The sequence below is a fragment of the Stegostoma tigrinum genome, unplaced genomic scaffold, assembly GCF_030684315.1.
Source record: "Stegostoma tigrinum isolate sSteTig4 unplaced genomic scaffold, sSteTig4.hap1 scaffold_641, whole genome shotgun sequence".
Classification (NCBI taxonomy): domain Eukaryota; kingdom Metazoa; phylum Chordata; class Chondrichthyes; order Orectolobiformes; family Stegostomatidae; genus Stegostoma; species Stegostoma tigrinum.
In genome coordinates, this window is record NW_026728581.1 from 16,088 (window position 1) to 39,991 (window position 23,904).

A 23,904-nucleotide genomic window follows, 5' to 3' on the forward strand; every position below is an offset into this window, starting at 1 on the left:
CTCTGTATACTGACACACATCCCCGGACCCTTGTACGTACAGACACACTCTACACAACTAACCACAAATACTGGGATATCCCGTAAATACCGACACACACCTCACGACACACTGTAACTACTGTCACATTCCCTGGAATCCGCCGAAAATACTGAGAAACTCCCTGGGGCTGCATGTAAATACGGACACATTTCCCAGGGACCCCTCTAAACACGAACACATTCCCTGGGACTTCACCTAAACACTGACACATTCCACCGAACCCCCGTAAACACTGATAAACTCCCAGGACCCCCTGGAAATAATTACACATTCCCCATTCCCCCTGTAAATACCGATACACAGCCCGGAACTCCCGTAAACACTGACACACTCGACCCCCGGATACCGATACTCTCCCTGGGACACCCTGCAAATACTGATGCAATCACCGGGACCCCTGTAAATTCTGTCACACTCCTCGAGAAGCCCTCTAAATACTGACATATTCCCTAGACACCCTTTAAATACTGGCAAAGTCCCAGAGAACCCCTGAAAATACTGCCACACTCCCCAGGACCCTTTGTAAATACTGATATATTCCCCGGGACCAGCTGCAAATATTGACACATTCCCTGTCCCCGCTTTTAGTACTGAGAAACTCCCTGGGACTCCCTGTATATAATGACACATTTCCCAGGGTCCCCTCTAAACACTGACACATTCCCCAGGAGCTCCTCGAAATACGGACACACAGCCCCAGATCCCTGTACAGACAAACTCCCTGCGACCCACTGTAAATCTTGACATACTCCCTGAGACCCCCAGGAAATACCGACACACCACCCCTCCCGGGACCCCCTGGAAATACCAAAACACTGTAGGGATTCTCTGATTCTATTCTATGATGCCCTTGTCCTGTGAATGAATGAATAAATAAAGAAACCTGGTGAAGCCGCCAAACAGCATAGCCAGCAAGTGATAGACACAGCAAAGTGACCCCACCATCAATGGAGCAAATCTGAGCTCTGCAGTCCTGCCACATCTTGTCATTTACTGTGGTGCACAATTAAACAACTGATTGGACGTGAAGACTCTACACATATCCCCATCCTCAATGATGGAAGAGCCCAGCACATCAGTGCAAAAGATAAGGCTGAAGTATTCATAGCAATCTTCAGCCAGAAGGGCCAAGTGGATGATTCATCTCGGACTCCGCCAGCATCACAGATACCGGTCTTCAGTAAATTCAATTCACCCCACGTGATGTCAGGAAACACTTGGCGACACTGCATACTGCAAAGGTCACAGGCCCTGACAATATTCTGGCAAAAATACTGAAGACTTGTGCTCCAGAACGTGCCGCTCCCCGTGCCAAGCTGTTGCAGTGCAGTTTCAACACTGGTATCTACCCGACAATGTGGAAAATTGCCCAAGTATGTGCTGTATTGCAAACATAGGACAAATCCAACCTGGCCATATACTGCCCCATCAGGCTGTACTCAATCATCAGGAAAGTGATAGAAGGTGTCAGTAACATTGTTATCAGGCAGCACCTGCTCAGCGACGGCCAGTTTGGGTTACGTCAGGGCAGCTCAGCTCCTGACCTCATTGCAGCCTTGGTTCAAACATGGACAATACAGCTGCATTCCAGAGGGGAAGTGAGAGCTCCAGCCCTTTACAACAAGACTACATTTGACCAAGTGTGGCATCAAGAAGCCCGAGCAAAACTGGACTCAATGGGTATAAGGGGACAAATTCTCCACTTGCTGGAGTCATACCTGGCACGCAGGAAAATGAATGATCTTATTGGAGGTCAGATATCTTAGCTCCAGGGGATCCCTGCAGGAGTTTCTCGTGGCAGTGTCCGAGATATAACCATCTTCAGCTGCTTCATCAATGAACTTGCGTTCATCATAAGGCCAGAAGTTGGGATGTTCCTGATGATTGCACAATGTTCAGCATCATTCATGATTCCTCAGATCCTAAAGCAGTCCTTGTCCAAATGCAACTAGATCTGGGCAATACCCAGGCTTGGTCAGACAAGTGGAAGTTACATTCACACCACAGAAATACCAGGCAATAACCGTCACCAACAAGAGACAACCACCCCTTGACAAACAATTTTGTTACATTCACTGCGTCCCACACTGTCACCGTCATGGGGGTGAGCTTTGAACAAAAACTGAACCAGACGCACCACATGAACACAGTGACTACAAGAGCAGGTCAGAGGTGAGGAATGCTGCGGCGACTAACCCACCTCCTGATTCCGCAGAACGTGTCCACTGTCGACAAGGCATAAGTCAGGACTGTGATGGAACGCTCCCCATTTACCAGGATGGCTGCATCTGGAACAACATGCAAGAAGCTTGACTCCATCCAGGACAAAGCAGCCCGGTTCATTGACACGATATCGACAATCATCCACTCCCTCCACCACCAATGATGAGTGGCCTCAGCAGCACTGTGTACGATCTACAAGATGCACGGCAGAAATTCGCCAAAGCTCCTCATGCAGTACCTTCCAAACCCATGACAGCTTCCATTTCGAAGGACAAGGGCATCAAGGAACACCTCCTTCAATCCCACTCCAAGCCACTCGTGATTCTGATTTAGAAATATATCCGGAATCCTTCACTGCGACTGTTCAAAAGATGGGAATTCCCTCCCTCATGGCACTGTGGGGGCAACCCACAGCAGGCGAACTGCAGCGGTTCGAGAAGGCAGCTCACCACCAACATCTCCAGGGCAATTCGGGATGGAAAATAAATGCTGGACCAGTCAGTGACACACACATCCAACAAATAATTGAAGAAACAAACTCTTATTAATTAGTGATTTTTCACAGTCTCACAGCCAGCCATGTCTCATATACACACATATTAGTGACAATGTGGTGACCGTAACCAGACCCACAGTGAGCCTGGGCTCATCCACACTCCTCCCAGTCACATTTCTGATTTGAAAAATACACCTTTTTCACAAGAAATCTCTTTTGTATATGTGCAATGTCACAACTGCAGTTGCGTTCTGTCCAGATGCATATCAAATAAACAAATAAAGCATTGGACTTTGGCTCCACCCAATGAACCAAAGACCTCTCATAGACATACAACAACAATATTTACATACATGTGAGACACGGGGAGGGTCCGATAACTGAATGGACCCTCATTTACCTTCAGCAGGAAAACCTCAGACAGTGGTCCTTCCCGACTGTGCCTCGGCAGCAGCAACCCCATCGTCCCAGTTATGCCCCAAGCTTTTAGTGCATCCCAGTTATGCCTCGTGGACACACCACCTGGTTACTGACAGGGAGCCTGGCAGCATCTACACGCTTCCGCGTCATGATGCGGTGACTGTAAATGGTCTCACAGTGGCCCTGGCCTCATTCGCACAACTCACAGGAAGTCCTACTTGACTGTAAACGGTCTGACAATTGCCCTCACCTCACTGACACACCTCCAGTAATTATACAGGGACACAAAACAGTCTCACACCAAGCATGGCCTTATTTACACTCCTCCCAGAAACTAAACAGTGATTGTAAACAGTATCACAGTGGGCCTGGCCTCATCTCCATGCTTCCGACTTACTATACGGTGACTGTGAACAGTCTCACAGCAAGTCTGTCCTCATCCGTGCACCTCCCAATAACTATATGCTGAAGGTAAACATTGAGCCTGGCCTCATCCACACACTCCCTGTAGCTATACGGTAACTGTAAAAGGTCTCACACTGAGCCGAGAGAGAGTAGGAACTGCTCATGCTGGAGTCTGCGATAACTAGGTGTGGGCTGGATGAACACAGCACGACAGGCAGCATCAGAGCAGCAGGAAAGCTGATGTTTCGGGTTTCACCCACAGCCACTTCCAGGGCAGTGTACTGTGGCACAGGCCAACAAGGTGCACATAAACAATCTGACAGGATTCTCACCACCCGCCAATCTATGTTTTGTTGTTTGTTGGAAAGTTCTGATGATGACACATTGTACCAAATGACTTTGTCAATCTGCTCTGGGAACTACACGACAGGATCCAGCCTCTCCTTTTCCCACAGGGTCTCGAGCACGCTGCGTGCTGACCACGACCTGATGGACTGGCGGTCAGAGGTTTGGTTCTTTGCAAATTTCACAACAAAGGACATATGTTATAGAACGGTCCAAATACTTGGAGCTTTCCGTGGCAGAGAGGCCAGTCCCTTCGTTCGCAACACTGGGATCAGGTCGTACCTCAGTACAAAGTGTCACTTGGTCTTTGCGTACTGAGAGTCTACACACAGCTTAATGCACAACAAGGTGGACATCAGGATGAGGGTGACATTGGGTCCGTTCTTCCCCCACTTAGTCAGAGCTTAGGACATGGAGTTGTTGCAGACACGGTCTATCTTAGGCTTCCAGAAGGAATGGAAGATGGCTCGGATGAGGGAAACAGTGCAGTGTGGGTGATGGGCCAGAACTGTGCATTGCACAACAACAGAGAGAGTGCCTCACACCTGATGACCAGGATTTTACCCACAATGTGCACCTCCCAAGGCTTTCTGCACGCCCCAGGCTCTCTGAACTGTGTGCCCAGCACTTTTGGGTAATCTGCCCTGACGGTGAAGGGAATGAAGGATCATTCAGGCCAGATCCCAAAGAACATGGCCTCACTCTTGTCTCGATTTACCGTGGCTCCCGAGGCCAGTTTGAAAGGGTCACAGCTGCTCATGAACCTGCGCACTGACACTGGGGCTGAGCAGAGATTGGTGACATCGTTATCGTACAGGGACGCTTTGACCTGCAGGCCCGCTCTACCTGGAATAATCACACTTCTCAGGCTCACATCCTTCCTGATGGACTCAGCAAAGGGCTCGATAGAGTGGGCAGCCCTGCCAGACCCTGGATCTGATGGGTAAGCTCTGTGTTTCTCATACGCAGATTGAGACTGCGCTAATGATGTCGGTGTCGATCTGTCGGGCCCAATTGCAGATTCTCTCCCCAAAGCCCATTTTATAAAGCACATCCCACATGTTGGTCTGCAATATCCTGCCAAAGGCCTTCTCTTGGTCCAGGCTGATGAGGCAGGTATCCACCCCTCTGTTCTGCCTGCTAGTGATCGTATCCCTAGGAGCACAAGGCTCTCAGAGATCGTCCTGTCCCCTGCAGCACAGGTTTGGTCAGGGTCAATCACGAATCGCAGAGCAGACCTGACCCAGTTACAAATGACTGAGACAGAATTTTGTAGGCTACATTCGCCAATTATATTGGTCGTTGCTTTCTCACTTCCTCCCTCACTCCCTTCCACTTGCAGGTCAGGGTGATGATACCATTCCTCATGGATTTGCGCATAGCACCTGACAGAAGCATACTGTCGTACAGCTCCAGCAGCCTGAAGGATGAATAGAGCTCGATACGTTTGTCTCAATCTGACATCCTGACAACACCAAGCTCCAGCAGGCCCTGGCCACTCAACTCCCAAAGAGCTGAATACAACTCGGCTGGCAAGGCATCACCTCCCAGAGTTTTTATTCTTTTCTTAGGACTCCAAGGCCTTCACCAGCTCATCCAGAGATAATGGTCGGTCCAGGCTCTCCTGCGTGGTGTTGTCGAAGACCCCCAGGATCGAGGACAGGAATGACTGGGAGTCACGGCACTGTCTGTGGGCATAGTGTCATAGGGACTGACTTAAAAGGATTTGCTGAGCTTCAGGATGTCAGATTGAGACAAACTTATCGAGCTATGTTCATCCTTGAGGCTGCGGAGCACCTAGCTCTCCTTTAGCATCTTCAAGAAGGAACGTGAACACATCTCATCAGGTCACATGCAGCTTTCAAGGACACTGATTAGGCCTCCATTGGAGTACTGTATCTAATTCCAGTCTCCGTGCTGTCGGAAAGATGTTGTGAAACCGGAAAGGTTTCAGATAAGATTCACAAGGATGGTGACTGGGTTGGAGGGTTAAAGCTAAAGTATGAGGGTGAACAGACTGGGGCTATTTTCCCTGGAGCATCAAAGGCTGAGGGATGACCTGATAGAAATTAGGAACAGCGTGAGAGGCATGGATAGGATTTATAGACATTGCCTTTGCCCTGGGGTGGGAGAGGCCATAACTGAAGGGCATAGGTTTAAACTGAGAGAGGCAAGATCTGAAAGGGATTTAAGGTACATTATTTTCATGCAGAGGGTGGTGTATGTATGAAATGAGCTGCAAGAGAGGGGCCTGGAAGCTGGTACAATTTCAACATTGAAAAGCCATCTGAATGGGAAAATGAATAGGAAGAGTTTGGAGGGATATGGGCCACATGCTGGCAAATGGGACTACATTTATTTAGGATATCGAGTCAGCATGAACAAGTTGGACCAAACGGTCTGTTTCAGTGCTGTCTGTCTCTGACTGTTATTCTCTCTTGGTCCACAATGCAGACCCTGAACCGCAAGATTATCTTGGAGGCCTCCAAGGCAGAGAGTGAGGCTTGCTGCCTCGACACCTCCTGGGGCTCCTCCGTGACAGTGACCCAATTGTCTGTAGTAAGAGTAGGTTTTGCATGGGTTTCTGGAGTTTGAACAGTTTTGCCCAACTCTCTCTCACCTTCTGAACACTTTTCAGGACAAAGAGCTTCTTGGTATTCCCTTTGACTGCCTCCCACCGAGTGCAAAAAGTGTGTTCATCGTTCTCCAACCTGTGTGCTCTCTTTTGAGCTTCTTCCTGATTTATCTGGGGTCAACAGTTTCACATTCAGCTTCCATGTCCCCTTGCCAGCCCGCTGGCCATCCTGTAGGTGACAGTCAGCCAGCAGGAGGCAGTAGTCAGAGAAGAACACCGGCTTGACTTCAATGTATATGATCGAGGACGTGTGGGCGCAAACAGGAAATCTATCCAATGGGTGGAAAGACCCGTCTGGCTATGACGAGGCGTTTCTACTCTATGCTCAGGCTGCAGGGGTGCTGAAGATGTTATGCAGCTTCGCAACTTTAACCGTTTCCCTCAGAAATCTGGACGTCGAGTCCAGTTCACTGTCATACCCTCCATATTGTTCATTCGTGCGGATGATGCAGCTCAAGTCTCTGGCCAGAATGACTGGCCTGGACATCACCAGCAGCAGTGGAAGCAGGACGGCCAACCCCTCACTCTTTCCCAGTGGGGTCTCCATGTTAATTACTCCGGGAAGCGTTTCTGTACGAGCCTGGCCTGATCTACACATCTCCCAGGAACTATATGGTAACTGTAAACAGTCTTAAAGTGAGCCCGAATGATTCACCCTCCTATCAGTAACTTGCCAATGATTATTACCTGTTTCACAATCAGTCCAGTCTGATCTTCTCTTCCTCTGAGTGAATCCTTTCTGTCCTCTTCCATTCAGCCTTTGAGAATACAGCCAGATTCCCCTTCCCGCTGCATTTCATTCTCCTCACTGTGTCGGTGCTGCCACAGACATCACCTGTCTCTCCATTTCCCTCTGCAATAGTTCTTGTGAAACCCATCCCCCTCCCCGCCCCACCTTCCAGCTGCAATGTTGGAAGATCACCACATTGGGCATTGCCATGAGTGCTCCAGCTCATTCATATTTCTTCACAAAACCGAAACACAACTCATCAACAAGAATAAGTGGCAGGCAAATGAGATACATCGTACATCTAAAAGCAGTTTGTTGTTCAAAAGTGGAACTAACTTGAATTTGTATGCGTATAATAGAATCAGGAAGAATAATACATATACAGCATGCAGCTCATTTCACTGAACGCATTTGTGCAAATAAATGATATCTCTGCAGTTCAACCAATTCCAACAGCATAACATTAGAGACAGAACCTTTGGAAATGATACAGAAATTTCAGATACGAATGATTTAGAGGAGTACAGATGAAGATCGGGGAAACTGAACATGGTGTACACACAAAAATCCATTTCGCAAATGGAATTCCTGATTCAGGCAATTACATCTCTCTCCCTCAGTCTCAAACGGTCTTCTTCCCATTCGATTTTCTTCCACTCTCTGGGCCACCCCCAATCAGCAGTTCCCTTTCCCTCCCCAGTTTGGCCTCATGCCTTCCTTTACAGGGGGATGTAATGTTACCCTTCTCGTACATGTTTGATTTTCGATGAACACACTGCGCTGGTTTGTGACCAGGTCGGCCAGTTTGACCTCAAAGAATATGAGTTGCCTGATTGGTCCATATTAACAGCCCAAATCAGGGAGCCCTGGCTGACAGATAAGAAGTGTGAGGGTCAGAGATGCTGACACCCTGGTAACTATCTCTGCATGAGACAGTGCTAAAGTTGAAGACAGTTCATTTGTAAATAAAAGTTGAATTGGAGATCGACACTGGCCTCAGTATATTTAAAATACTCATTTAAAATACATCTCCAGCACTGGGTTTGAATAGTCTTGTTATCCTTTTGTTATCAAACATCTCTGTGTGCAGTGATCAGCAGGGTTATAACATGGAGATGTGGGAACAGGATTGTTTAGATTCCCTACAGTGTGGAAACAGGCCCTTTGGCCCAACAAGTGCACACCAAACCTTGGAGCATCCCACTCAGACCCACGCCCCTGAACACTATGGGCAATTTAGCATGGCCAATCCACCTACAGTGCACATCTTTGGACGGTGGGAGGAGACCGGAGCACCTGGAGGAAACCCACACAGACACAGGGACAAGGTGCAAATTCCACACAGACAGTTGCCTGAGGCTGGAATTGAACCTGTGCCCCCAGTGCTGTGAGGCTGTAGGTGTTTGTTGCGAACCGAGCGGAGGTGTTCTGCAAAGCGGTCCCCAAGCCTCTGCTTCGTTTCCTCAATGGACAGCAGGTCAGGAGTGAGGGGGCAAGTCGCTGTGAGCGGGTCAGGAGTGAGGGGGCAAGCCACTGTGAGCGGGTCAGCACGGAGGGGCAAGTCGCAATGAGCGGGTCAGGACTGCAGAGAGAAGTCGCTGTGAGCAAGTCAGGACTGCAGGGGCTAGTCACTGTGAGCGGGTGAGGATGGAGGGGGGAATTCGCTGTGAGCGGGTCAGGACGGAGGGGGCAAGTCACTGTGACGAGGTCAGAACTGGAGGGGGAATTCGCTGTGAGCATTTCACTGAGGCACTGTATCTCATTTCCCTCTGTCAGTGCATCCCATTTGTCTCAGTCACTGCATCCCCATTTCCCTCCGTCACTGCATCCCATTTCCCTCCGTCACTGCTTCCCATTTCACTCAGTCACTGCTTCCCATTTCACTCAGTCACTGCTTCCCATTTCACTCAGTCACTGCTTCCCATTTCACTCAGTCACTGCATCCATGCTGCATAGTCCATGCTATGTATAAATGTGGTATAAAATCCTTACTTGGATGTTCATTTCCTCTTGTAATAACATGTGGCATCCATGAGCATCCTTAATCACTTGCAGTTAATTGGGAAGCCTGGTACAAACACCAGATAGCATGACAGTCCTAACAGAATGCTTTTTCCAATGCTTTAAACAGAAAGTCATGTGTGTCTCAGTGAATAAAAATCCTCCTCATTTTACCCCAATTAAATCTCATAATAAAGGGAGTATGTCTGAAAGTCGTCTCATCCGAAGGAAAACAGACTTGCTCCGGGAAAGCTGCTAAAATATATCAAGAAAAATATATATGAAATGATTCTAGAAATTTCTGCAACACAAAGATCAAAGGAAACAATAGTTTGATGAACACACTGTTAAGTGTTGCACTTACACATCACATTTTGGAAAACAAACCACACTGATTTTCTACTTTATAAAAAATATGTTCCAAGTCTTCATTATGCAGCACTGCAGTGAACTGAAAAGGTGTAGACTTTTAGCCTGCATAGAAAGCATGTGCAGAAGTTAAAACAAACAAAAAAAGCCACTTCTGTCCTAAACAGACAATATTCTATTACAAAAAGGCAGGGAAGTTGAAGAATACAGCATCATGCTACCTGCAGAGATAGAGTTTTGTCTGTGTCGTAAAAAACAAAAGAACTGTGGGCACTGTAAATCAGCAACAAAAGCAGAAGTTGCTCGAAAAGCTCAGCAGGTCTGGCAGCATCAGTGAAGAGTGAGATCTGAGTAAGGGTCACAGGACGCGAAACATGAACTCTGACATTGTCTACGTCATAGTGAGTTATGTCTATTGCTTCAGCAAAATCGAACCAACTCTGAATGAAAAGCAATGCTTAAGAAATATCCAAAACATCCGCTGTCCCCGTTGTGGCTTTCTCTACATTGGGGAAACGATGCAGAGGCTTGGGGACCGCTTTTCAGAACACCGACACTCAGTTTGCAATAAACAACTGCACCTCCCAGTCACGAACCATTTCAACTCCCCCTCCCATTCCTGAGAGGACACGTCCAACCTGGGCCTCCTGCAGTGCCATAATGACGCCACCCCAAGGTTGCAGGAACAGCAACTCATATTCTGCTTGGGAACCCTGCAGCCCAATGGTATCAGTGTGGATTTCACAAGCTTCCAAATCTCCTGTCCTCCCACTGCATCCCAAAACCAGCCCAGCTCGTCCCTGCCTCCCTAACCTGTTCTTCCTCTCACCCATCCCCCCTCCCACCTCATGCCGCACCCCTATTTCCCCTCATCCCGCTCCCTTGACCTGTCCGGCCTCCCCAGACTGACCTATCCCCTCCCTGCCTCCCTACCCATACTCTCCTCTCCACCTATCTTCTCCTCCATCCATCTTCCATCCGCCTCCCCCTCTCTCCCTACTTATTCCAGAACCCGCACCCCCTCCCCATTTTCTGAAGAAGGTTCTCGGCCCGAAACGTCAGCTTTTGTGCTCCTAAGATGCTGCTTGGCCTGCTGTCTTCATCCAGTTCCACACGGTGTTATCTCGCATTCTCCAGCATCTGCAGTTCCCATTATCTCTCCAAAACAAAGGCTGCTGTCTTTCAAAACCCAATCTCAGATTTTGCAGATAGTCCTTACCCTGAAAAAATACCAAATATGTATAAACAGGAAAACTGGAGGTGAAACCATTCAAAAAATTTTCATTGGCACAACAAATGTTCCAACTGGAAAAGCAGGTTAAGCACCTGTATATAAGGAAACTTTAAACAGACACTTAACAGCCAACAAATGTGAGAAATATCCATTTCTTGCTGGATTACCAATTTTGCTGTTGGGAAAATAGGCCTAGGCTTAGCAATGTAAATTCAAACAAGATAGCCCCCTCTCAGAACTCAACACTCACAGTCGTAGAGTTCTGTTTTCACAGGTTGGCGTATAATAGCATCAAGCACAATACACCAAATCTTCTTTGGTACCTTTTCCTTCCATAAAACTGCTTTTAGTAGATGCGCACAGAATTCATTTTATACACGTTGAACAGTTGGTAAGTTCAAGAGGCCAGTTCCAGCACTTTGACTTGCATCTGCTTCATCATCCAAACAGAACAAAATAAAGACCCACTCTTTGTAAGTCAAGTTTTCCATTTTTAGTGACAAGGTGAAGTGCGAGAACTGCTCACTTGATGTTAAAAACTCCTAAGTATGTACCTATATATTTCAATTCTGTGAAATATGTGGAATGAGTTCGAGAGAAGGATTAATTTTCTTGTGCTGGGAGAGAGCTGGGACAGATAAAATAGGTTGAATGGCCTCCTCCCATGCTAAAAATGTCCATAACTGTTCTTGGCCCTGCGAAATTGAAGTGGCCATCCTTTCATTATGACTGTGAGACGCAGCATGTTACGATAGATGGCACAATGAAGAAATCCTTTGTTATTAATGAATTTTTCAGTACTAGGCATTCTTCCGAAGTCAAATGTTCGATATGTACCTGTTGCACTGACTTGGTTCCAAACAGTTATAATGTGGAGGTGCTGGTGTTGGACTAGGATGGACAAAGTCAGAGCTCACATGACATCAGGTTGTAATCTGACAGGTTTATTTGAAATCACACAAGCTTTGGGAGTGCAGTCCCTTCATCAGGTGCGGTCAGGGAGGTAAACACACAGACACACAATTGATAAGCAGACAGATCAAAACATCATACAACTGGTGTGAGTGGAGTGTCAGATAATAAGTCTTCATCCAGGATGTTTGTTTGTTTGCAGATATTTTGTTGAAGAAACACACAACTTGTAGTTACAGTCAGTGTGGTATCTTATAAATTCTTGCTTTTGAAATAAAGGTTAAAACTCTCAGACAGATTCTGAACACAAGCCTCTAAGCTACAAGTCAGAGTCTGACCTGAGATGCCACCTTTTGTACATTCCTGTTGCGCTGCCTGATTATCATGACAACACAGCACTGACATTGGCTTTATAAACGCTTTACTTGCCTCTAACACTCTTGGTCACCTGTACAGAGTTATTATCTGACACTCCACTCACGCTAATTCTATGATCTTTTGATCTCTCTGCTGATAAGCTGTGTCTCTCTGTGGTCACCTCACGAACTGCACCTGATGAAGGGGCTGCACTCCAAAAGTCTTTGAGATTTCAAATGAACCTGTTGGACTACAAGCTGGTGTCATGTGACTTCTGACTTCAAACACTTGTACAATGTGTTTTCAATCCTACCGTGACTTGACAATAAGTCAACTTCTTAAAATTTATAAAATGAGAATGTCAAGTGAAGTATGTCGAACCTTGAGCGTTTAAAAAAGGAAATATTACAACCACAGTCCAGTCAGACAGTAAAGACAGAAGGAATGATTGAATCGACTGTGTCTGACACCACACAATTAATCCCCCTTATGGAAGAATGGTTGGCTGCGTTCTCTTTCTTCAGGAACATCCAGCTAATACCACCTTACCACTGCTTGTTTTATTCATCTGGTCCTCCATCTAATTCCTTGCAGTCTTGGTCAAACCTTGATGTAATTTATTCAAATTTTCAATGAAATAAATTTAACTTTATATTCCACAATTTTAACATTTCCTTTTAAGGTTTGAACAGTTCAGTTCGTACAGTGCACATGTTGTGTTAATAATTGGAGAACATGGTGGAAAAATCAAGATATATTGACAAGTAAACAAATGGCTAACTTCTGTTTCCTTGTCAGTAATGCCTTTTGAACAGAACATTAAGTTGCGCAACTATGTAGAGATAACAATTTCAAACTGGGAAGACCACTTTGTGGTCCCCACACCAATCTCTATTCACTACCTACTGATTGCATTACTCCGCCTTGGCAACAATGTAATATTACGCTTGTCTCAGCACAACCTTGGCATCTTGTTTATCCCATGATGAACGTCCGACCACACATTCATGCAATCCCTGAAGCTGTCTCTTTATATCTTTTCAATCCTGCCTACCTGTCTCTTGTCTTGGCTCATTAGCAGTGAAACCTTCATCTGGAACTACTTCACTTCTGGACCTGACAATTCCAATGCATTCCCTGTTGGAGTCCCACATTTGCCCATTGAAAACTTGACGTCGTCTAAAACTCCACTGCCCGAGTCTCACCTTGAACCAAATCCTCTTCTCTGTACTTTCTACCTGACTGATACTATTAACAGTAATTTTATTAAATTCTCATTTTTGTTTACAAATCGTTCCTTGGCTACGCCTATCGCTATTTTCGTAATCTCCACCAGTCCAACTATACTTCAGGATATCTGCACTCGTCTAATTATGTCCTCTTGCCCACTCTTGATTTTAAAGGGCCCACTACTAGTTGCCAAACATTTAATTGTGTCGGCTTCAAACCCAAGAAGAGACTTCCTACACCTTCAGCGAGCAAACTCACATCCCGACCCTCAACCCGAGCAACAAATCTTCTCAAAACTCGCTAACTTCCTACACCTCTTAGCCTCTGGACGTTTCCTCTTCTAAGGCACTTTTTAAAACAATCCTCTTTCATCAAGCTCTTGATCGTCAGAACTAACAACTTAATAAGGCTCAGTTGTATTCTGGGATCGTGAATACTCCTTTCAGACGCCTTCAAAGTTTCCCTCCATTAAAGAGATTTTATAAGTGGTTCAAGTCATTGCCAAGCAGAGGGGGACGAATTGGGGAGTTACTTCAAAGAGCTATGATATGCCAAACGACCTCCTTCCACACTGGCCAACTCTGATTCTACAAAAACAAAAATGATTTTCAGACTTGGGAAGATCCCTCAAAAATGTCACAAGTAACCAGCTTATGGGCAGAGTCGAGCTGCTGAGATGATAGACCAGGATTTAGGGGTACCAGGAGTGATAATATGCTGAACACAATCAAATTTTGAGGTTGTAGAATGATATGGTCTTCATCATTATTGACACTTGGACCATTTTCCTTCCTTTCCACAGAACAAGTCAAATAGCGGCAGCACAATGTTGCATGGCCGCTCAAGCCTGCTCCACCGTCGATGATGATTGTGGCTGGTCTTCCACATCAATTAAACTTTGGCTCATATCTCATCCTCTTCTCAAAACATCGATCTATTCACGTGTAGTATCCCTCTCGCTAACTTAATGAGAATTCATTCCAATCACTGAACTCCTAACGCTGACCCACCCCAGGTGAAAAAATTCAGCTGAGATCAGGAACTGATCTCGCCTGTATGGCTGAGCTGGCTTTTAAAATGTTTGCCAGTGAGAGAGTCCCAGTGAGAAACATTCATTAAAAAAAATAATTGCATGGATTGCTCTCCAATCCTAAACTCTATTCAAATTCAGTTGGTTTGTGATGCAGAGTGATGCCCTGCAGAGAGGGCTCAATTGCCATACCAGTGAGCTTACCACAAAGGGTCTTCGCCTCAACCGCTCTACTTGACTGAGGCATGGTGATCTTCAGGTTAAATCATAACCAGTTGTCTCTCTCTAAGGAGTCGCCAAATGGCGTGCTCAGACTTTACCTTTAACCCTGATAACATGGCAACAAGCAGATAATTTAGCTGATGTCACTGACTAATAGAATCCTCAATTATACTGATATTCATGTTGTGATATCATCAGAAGGCATGCTCAACTAAGTTTTAATTTGCAAATTAAGTTAACAACCATTCAATCAATATTACTGAAGTACTCATATTACTGATCGTCTCGATACAACATTCTGGTTACATCTGTTCATAAGTGAAGTGTAATGTAATTGCACTTACTGTGGTTTTATCAATGTGATCCTGCAATGAGTCAATAAGCAGGTCACCCACAGGTTGCCAATCAGTGTGGACCCCCTCAGCTGTTATCACATGAGCCTCAAGATCATCCAGCGCTTTCTGCAGTTCTTGAAGTTTCTCCAACGCCTTTTCCACCTGTTTCTGCCAGTTGCTCGCACGGGTTTTCAATTGCTCCCAATTTTCCTTCACTTCTGTTGACTGTTTGCGGACAGCTTTGGCAATTCTCTGGGCTCTCTCTTCCGGGGTAGGTTCTGGAAATATGAAGTGCAAATAATTTATCAACTGTTCATGATTTTGATCGATAGATTTTCTTTCTAAACCCCTTTCCTTTCAAAGGTCTCTCTGGACTTTCTCCTGAAATTGGGATATATAAGACTGAAGCACATCAATGATAAATTCTGTAATTAGCCAGGAGGTCGTGGAGCCATGAACAGAGAATCACAGAGAACCAATACAAAGCCAAATAAAATTCCGCAGATATTTGAAATTTGTCACTACCAAGGAAGCTTTAAAAAAGGAAAAGGATTACGGACTAAATGGGTACAATTCTCAACAAAAGATTTGAAAAATCCTTTCATGATATCTTTCATAGCTATGAGACAAACATCCAACAGAAACCAACTTTCATCTTTCAGGACTGGCAAGTTAGAATGATAAACCCAAAGTCTACCCTGCATAGTTCTCTCTCGAACTCACTTAATGAGGTTGTTAAGAGATGTAGAGATAACAAAGTGTGCAGCTGGATGAACACAGCAGGCCAAGCAGCATCTGAGGAGCACAAAAGCTGACATGTTGGGCCGAGACCTTTCATCAGAAAAGGGGGAGGGGGAGAGAGTTCTGAAATAAATAGTGAGAGAGGGGGAGGCGGATCAAAGATGGATAGAGGAGAAGATAGGTGGAGAGGAGACAGACAAGTTCAAGAGGTGGGGATGGAGCCAGCAGAGGTGAGTGTAGGTGGGGAGGTAGGGAGGGGAGAGGTCAGTCCGGGGAGGACGAACAGGTCTCCGGGGCGGGAAGAGGTTAGGAGGCAGGAAATGGGGGTGGGGTTTGAGGTGGCAGGATGGGATAGGTGGGCTGGTTTTGGGATGCGGGAGGGGGAGGGGTGATTTTGAAGCTTGTCAAGTCCACATTGATACCATGGAGTGCAGGGTTCCCAAGCGCAATATGAGGTGCTGCTCCTGCAACCTTCAGGTGGCATCGTTGTGGCACTGCAGGAGGCCCAGGATGGACATGTTACCTGAGGATTGGTCAGGAGAGTCGAAACAGTTCACGACTGGGAGGTGCAGTTCTTTAGTGCAAACTGAGCACAGGTGAAGCGGTCCCCAAACCTCTGTTTGGTTTCCCCGATGTAGAGGGGGCCACAATGGCAACAGTGGATACAGTCTACGACATTAGCAGATGTGCAGGTAAACATCTGTTTGATGAGGAAATTCTTCCTGGGGCCTGGGATGGGGGGGAGGTATCGGGACCAGTGAATTTTCAACGTTGTGATGACAACATTTATGGATATGCAGGGAAAAGTGCTGGGTGTCGGGAGTGCTAGAGGGGAGTGTGGAGCGGATAAGGGGGTCACCTAAGGGTGGTGGGAAAAATGTCTTTGGTGGTGGGGTCGGATTGCGGATGGCAGAAGGGTCGGAGGACGACGCATTGAATCCGGATGTTGGTGGGGTGGTACGTGAGGGCGACGAGGACACTGTTTTGGTAGTTATTATGGGGTGCGGGTGTGAGGGATGAGTTGTGGGAAACGCGGGTGACACGGTCGAGGGTGTTTTTGACCACTGAGGAGGGGCAAGTTCCGGTCCTTGAACAACCCTCAACAGTTTCTCTTTCAATTCCTCCCACTTCCGACAGACAAAGAGGGTGGCCAGGGTAGCCAAATGGGCCCAAGCTATGCCTGCCTCTTTGTAGGTTACATGGAACGCTCCCTCTTCCGTACCCACACTGGCCCTCAACCCCACCTCTTCCTCCGTTACATTGATGACTGTATCGGCACCGCCTCGTGTTCCCACAAGGGGCTCTAACAGATAATCCACTTCACCAACACCTTCCTCCCGAACTTGAAGTTAACCTGGACAATATCTGATACCTCTCTCTCCTACCTGGACCACTCTATGTCCAACCACTGAGAAACAAATATCCATTTCAACTCCACCAATTCCCACAGCTACCAAGATTACACCTCCTCCCACCATATTCCTGCAACAATTCATCTCCTATTCCCCATTCCTTTGCCTCTGCATCTGCACTCCCAGGATGAGGTATTCTATTCCCGTATATCTCAGATGTCCTCATTTTTCAAGGACCACAACTTGCCCCGCTCTGTGGTTGATAACGCCCTCGACCGTGTCTCCAGCATTTCCTGCAACAAATCCCTCTCACCCCACCCCGCGACAACAACCAAAACAAAGTCTCCCTCGTCCTAACGTACCACCCCACCAACCTCCGGATACAACGCATCATCCTTCGAAACTTGCAGATTCTCTGGGAGGCTACGGAACAGGCGGCGGAGCCTTTGGCCTTGATCTTCGAATCCTCAGTGTCTACAGGTTTAGTACCAGAAGGCTGGAGGGTTGCAAATGTTGTGCCCTTGTTCAAAGAGGGCAGTAGAGATGACCCAGGTAATTATAAACCCAGTGAGCCTTCCGTCTGTTGCAGGAAAAGTTTTGGAAAGGATTGTAAGAGATCGGATTTATAATCATCGAGCAAGCACCAATTTGATGGGAGATAGTCAACACGGATTTGTCAAGGGCAGGTCGTGTCTCACAAGCCTCATTGAGTAATTTTGGAAGGTGGCCAAGCACGTGGATGAGGGTCGGGCAGTTGACGTGGTGGACATGGACTTCAGTAAAGCCTTCGATAAGGTTCCACATGGTAGGCTATTGGAGAAAACATGGAGACATGGGATTGGGGGAGATTTAGCAGGTCGGATTAGAAACTGGCTTTGGCGAAGGAGGCAACCAGTGGTGGTTGATAGAAAATATTCAGCCTGGAGTCTGGTTACTACTGGTTTGTCTCAAGGATCTGTTTTGGGACCACTGCTGTTTGTCATTTTTATAAATGACTTGGACGGAGGCATTGGTAGATCGGTTAGTAAGTTTGCAGATGACACTCAGGTCGGTGGAGTGGTGGACAATGTGGAAGAATGTTGCACGTGACAGGTAGACTTGGATGAACTGCAGAATTGGGCGGAAAGGTGGCAGATGGAGTTCAATGCGGATAAATGTGAGGTGATTCACTTTGGGATGAATAATAGGAAGGCAGAATATTGGGTCAATGGAAAGATTCTTGGAAGTGTTGCTGTGCAGAGGGTGTCCATCTGTGTCGATCCCTGAAAATTGCCATCCAGGTTGATCGTGCTGTGAAGGCGGCTTACGGTGTTTTAGGTTTTATTGGTAGTGGGATTGAGATGCAGAGCAACTGTCCAAAAAACTGGTGCGGTCTCATTTGGAATATTGCGTACAGTTCTGGTCGCCCCATTACAGGAAGGATGTGGAAGCATTGGAAAAGGTGCAGAGGAGATGTTGCCTGGTCCGGAGCGAAGGTCTTCTGAAGAAAGGCTGAGGGACTTGGGTCTGTACTCATTGGAGAGAAGGTGGTTCAGAGGGGATTTAATAGAGACATACAAGATGATCAGTGGATGAGACAGGGTGGACAGTGTGGGTCTTTTTCCGAGGATGATGACGTCAGCTTGTATGAGGGGGCACAGCTAAACAGTGAGGGATAATAGATTTGAGATAGATATCAGAGGCAGGTTCTTTACTCAGAGAGTGGTAAGGATGTGGAACCCCCTGCCTGCCAATGCAGTTAGCTCAGCCACATTAGGGGCATTTCAACAGTCCTTGGAGAAGCATATGGATGATAATGGGATCGTGTAGGGGGATGGGCTGAGATTAGTTCACTGGTCCATCCACATCATCGCAATGAGCCAAAAAGCACACCGTTGTCTCTACTTCCTAGGAGGCTAAGGCAATTGTGTGTGCCCACAAGGGCAACTTTCATTGATGTACCACAGAAAGCATCCTATCTGGATGCATATCACAGCACGGTTCCTCTAGCAAAACAATCCCAAATTATTATGGCTCCTGCCTTTCTTCTTCCAGGCAGAATTGGTTCTGCTTTGTCATAACTAATTTGGTTGAAAATCCACGCTCAGTCTAAGTTAATTCTTCCAACAATTCAGATACCATGGAATACTGAGCAATGAGTTGGTGTGTGAGAAAAAGAGAGAGAGAGAGAGAGGGAGAGAGAGAGAGAGAGAGAGAGAGAAAGCCAGAGAGGTTGGGGGAGTGGGGGAGGGAGAGAGAGCGCACGAGAGAGAGAGCGCGCGAGAGAGAGAGCGCGCGAGAGAGAGAGCGCGCGAGAGAGAGAGCGCGAGAGAGAGCGAGAGAGCGCGAGACAGAGAGATGGGCGATGAGGGAGAGAGGGAGAGACAGACAGACAGAATAGGTGACAGAATGTGAGTGTGTGAGCGCCTGCATCAGACACAGAGAGATGTTGCTGAGGTGGAGATAGTTGAGAGTGTCGATCACCAACAATCTCTCCTGGTCCACCCAGATCGTCGCAATGGGCAAAAAAGCACACCAAATGTCTCTATTTCCCCAGCAGGCTAAGGTAATTTGGAGTGTCCACAAGGTCAACTTTCATTCATGTACCAGAGAAAGCATCCTATCTGGATGCATGTCACAGCATGGTTTGGCAACAGCTCTTCCGAAGACCACAAGAAACTGCAGAGTCATGAACACAGCATAGTCCATCATGCAAACCAGCCTTCCATTCGTTGATTCCACCTCTACTTCCCGCTGCCTCGGGAAAGAAACTGACATAATCAAAGGCCCTTCTCACCCCACAATTACACTCTCTTCTCCCTTTTTCTGAAGGGAAGATGTAAAAAAAGTTTGTCTACATGCGTGAAAAGATTCAAGAACAGCTTCTTCACCGCTGTTATTGGACATCTGAATAGGACACTGAAAAGCTTAAATCTAATTTTGATCTTGCTCTCTGTGCATCTTCTCTGTAGCTGTCACTATGTTCCGTTTCACTCATGCGCCTTGTTTGATATACCTGTCTATACTGCATGCAGAAGAAAACTTTTCACTGTACCTGGGCACATGTGACAATTATGACTCAAATCAAGATAATAAAATGTGAGGCTGGATGAACACAGCAGGCCAAGCAGCATCTCAGGAGCACAAAAGCTGACGTTTCGGGCCAAGACCCTTCATCAGAGATGCTGCTTGGCCTGCTGTGTTCATCCAGCCTCACATTTTATTATCTTGGATTCTCCAGCATCTGCAGCTCCCATTATCTCTGACTCAAATCAAATTGACTGTGTGCAAGAGAGAGGTGAGCATATGATTGTGCTCAAGAGTGCAAAGACAGTGCATGAAAGTGTGTGTGTGCGCACGACAGAATGTGTGTGCCAGTGACTGTGCTTGAGAGTGTGTGAAAGGGAGTTAGCACAAGAAGGGAGTGTTACAGCATGCATGAGGGAGTGAGTGTGTCTCTAAGTGTGAGTGAGCTTGACAGCAAGTGAATGTGCAAACCTAAGTGTGTGAGGGAGAGATTTGTGGTAGTGTGTGTGTACTTGAGAGTCAGAGCATTGGCAAAAGATCCTGCGACAGTGCATGCAAGTGTGCCACAGAATGTGTGCAAGACCGTGTACGACTGTGTGACGGTATGGAGTATGAACGAGTGAGAATGTGACAGAGTGTGTTCGTGAGAGACTGTGTTCCTGACTTTTTTTTTGTGTGTGTGTAGTGTGTTTGTGCATGAGGGACAGAATATGCATGTGTAACATAGTGTGACTGTGAACCTCTGTTGGTGCCTGTGAGTGAAGTGATGGGGGAGAACAGGGAGAGGAGAGATAAAGACTGAGAGAGAGAGAGACAGAGAGAGAGAGAGAGAGAGAGAGAGAGAGAGAGAGAGAGAGAGACAGAGAGAGAGAGAGAGAGAGAGCGCATGAGAGAGAGATGAGATGAGGAATTAGAAATAATAGGTGGTCAATACCTGGAGGAAAAAAAGAACAGTGTGTGAGTGTTAAGAGAAGCCGCTGGAAGTGATATGGAGGCTATTGTTTTTTTGATTGTACTAAATGAAAAGCAAGTGGCACCTCTCAGTGTGAGGGGACAGGAGATGTGCATTAGAGAAGGAGATATCGTCAGCCTTGTCAGAGACAGCAGGCAAGTTGCAAATGCATAGAAACTGACATTAAAGCTTTCTTGTCAATGTGTAAAGAGGTGAGACGAATATGACGAGTCAATATTGGACCTTTGCACTCAGTAAAGTCATGGAATCATGAATCAGAGAATCCATACTGTGTGGAAACAGGTCGGTCAGCCCAACCTGTCCACAGTGCCCCTCACAGCATCCCACCCAGACCCATCCACCTATAACTCACCGAACCCACACATCACTGAACACCTTGGGAAATTTAGCATGGCCAATCCACCGACCTTGCACATCTTTTGACTGTGGGAGCAAACTCGAGCACCCGGAGAAAACCCATGCAGGCACATGGAGAATGTGCAAACTCCACACAGAAAGTCACCAAAGGGTGGAATTGAGACAGTGGTGTTAACCAGAGCCACTGTGCTCTATATTATGCGAATTCAGCTGCAAGCATTTTTTTTTAAAGAAGGGAAACTTACCATCGTCACAGGATTAGAGTGGTTTCAATCTTCTATCAGCATTGAGAACCTTATCCATATCTGCCTTCACAAGGGCAAGGTGACGGTAATGGTGTGAGACCGGTTAGTTTGCAGCAGCTCGCCGTGCAAAACATTAACGGCACTTTCATTGCTTTTTTCCTAGGGGCATAACAGAAGGACAAGAACATGTAAAAATCGTGAAATCTTTCTCCAATTTCAATCTCAAAGGGACCTTCCGTTCCTCAAAAGTCATAACCAAACTGAACATGGGCCTCCTGCAGTGCCACAAATGATGCCACCCCAAAGTTGCAGGAACAGCAACTCATATTCCGCTTGGGAACCCTGCAGCACAATGGACATGGCTGACAGCTCTGTCAACCACGAATGCAAGGAATGCTCAGTTGAGGAAGAATGCAGACATTTCGGAATCCCTCCAGTGGAAGATGATATCATTAGAACAAATGGATCTGTCTGGACAGTCCTGTTTGTAGATTTTGGGAAGTAAGACTCTATTGTTTGTCATCAAGGATATGGTTGAGTGATCATATTCAGACTGAAGAGACCAAGAATGTGAGGCTGGAGAACGGGTGCAGAACCATGCCTCTCGGAATTCCTGTGCATGTCTATGCTTGGCTTGGGCTACTACGGTTACCTTGTCGCAGTGTCCTCTGAGAGGCGTGATTCTCCACCCATAATGCAACCAACAAACAGATACAATTGGACCCCCACACACAAACCCATACAGATCAAAACCGGAAATGACAGTACTCATGGTAACAGACTGGACAGTGTCAATTCCAGACAGAGTAGAATAACATCGTTTCATTGGAGGCTGTACTGATGATGTCACCGATGATGGTGACGAAACGTCTCAATGAGAAGAAGCCAGCTCGGCGAGCAAGTCAACAACCTCAATCAGAGAACTGGCTGTTTTGAACTACCTTGTTCAAGAGTTTCAGTTTTGATTTTGAATGTTAAATCTCGCTCCCACATAGGGATGGAGGATTACTGTTAACAGCTGCATTCTAACTAATTCATATCGAATCATTATTGTTTTGACCAGTCTTCGGGTCAGGCTCCCTCGGTGACTGAGTCTCCCAAATTGTTAAGTTCCCTCGTGAAAGACTCCCCTTCTTTACACACCCAATTAGATCCACCTCAGTTGGTACGAATTAAGCTGATTGAAAAGGATCTTGGTCTTGTGGATACCTTCCTATGTTTCAGAAGGAGTCAAGGTAACTCAGGGTGACACGGTGACTCAGTAGTTAGTCCTGCTACCTCACAGCACCAGGGACCTGAGTTCCATTCCAGCCTTGGATGACTGTCTGCGTGGAGTTTGCACATTCTCCCCTTGTCTGTGTGGGTTTCTGCTGGGTGCTCTGGTTTCCTCCCACAGTCCAGAGATGTGCAGGTTAGGTGGATTAGCAATGCTGAATTACCCACAGTGCCCACGGATGTGTAGGTTAGGTACATTAGCCATGGGAAATGCAGGCTGACAGGGATAGAGTAGGGGAATGGGGATGGGTCTAGGTGGGATGCTCTTTGGAGGGTTGCTGTGGGCTTGTTGAACTGAGTGGCCTGTTTCCACACTGGGGATTCTATAAAACTGGCTTCTCCTGAACTCGTGAGAGAGTGAGTTTATCAATTGCTAAATGCAACAAGTCATAAGGCACCACAAATATGCACAAGTTAGAAAAAAGAAATTAGCTCAAAAACCATAAAAGTTAAGAGGGATACGGATACTTCAGCCTTTGGATTGTTTGTGAAGAATAGAAAGTGGGATGTTGTGGCCACTAAGTTGGGCGATCCCCGTAATGTTGATATGAATTCAGCAGTTAATTTTGAGATTCTTGTTGAAATTCTTTTCACCTTGTTTCCCTTTTGACATTGCCCAGGTTTGCAGAGCTCAGAGCAAGAGATTTTCTTTTCTTCTTACCTGCAGCATAGGGCGATGAAACGGCTGTCCCAGAGCCGTGACCTCCGCAACTCCTGAGACCACACGAGCACATTCGCCCAGGAATACACACGGACTGAGACGAAAGAACTATCGGGATAACAATACTCAGCGTGGTACTGGAAAAGGCAGCATGTACAAACAGAAAACAGCTGTAAATAGTGTCAAGAGGTGAAATCAAGTGATAAAGCTAAATTCATGGCTCTTTGCTTGCGTGCTCATTGTATTCAGAACAAAATCAACAAATTAATAGCACATTTCTAGGTTGACGGGCATGATTTTATAGCTAT

The 23,904-nt window shown here is 46.5% G+C and overlaps 1 protein-coding gene across 2 annotated transcripts; it reads right to left on the bottom strand.

Annotated features, from left to right (window-relative positions):
• Nucleotides 1-7,622: 7,622 nt before the first annotated feature.
• LOC132209071 (utrophin-like) lies at nucleotides 7,623-23,858 on the bottom strand. Of its 2 annotated transcripts, XR_009445172.1 has the most exons (4): nucleotides 23,597-23,858; nucleotides 21,661-21,819; nucleotides 14,996-15,264; nucleotides 7,623-10,886 (listed from the first exon to the last, which is right to left on the bottom strand). XR_009445172.1 is itself a non-coding variant. In XM_059644276.1 (3 exons), exons 1-3 carry the CDS (start codon nucleotides 23,667-23,669, stop codon nucleotides 10,740-10,742), a joined length of 489 nt encoding a protein of 162 aa, XP_059500259.1. In that variant the 5' UTR covers nucleotides 23,670-23,852; the 3' UTR covers nucleotides 7,623-10,739. The 2 variants fall into 2 exon arrangements, 1 of the variants encoding a protein (XP_059500259.1); XM_059644276.1 differs by lacking the exon at nucleotides 21,661-21,819 and having other exon boundaries at nucleotides 23,597-23,852.
• Between the last annotated feature and the right edge of the window lie 46 nt (nucleotides 23,859-23,904).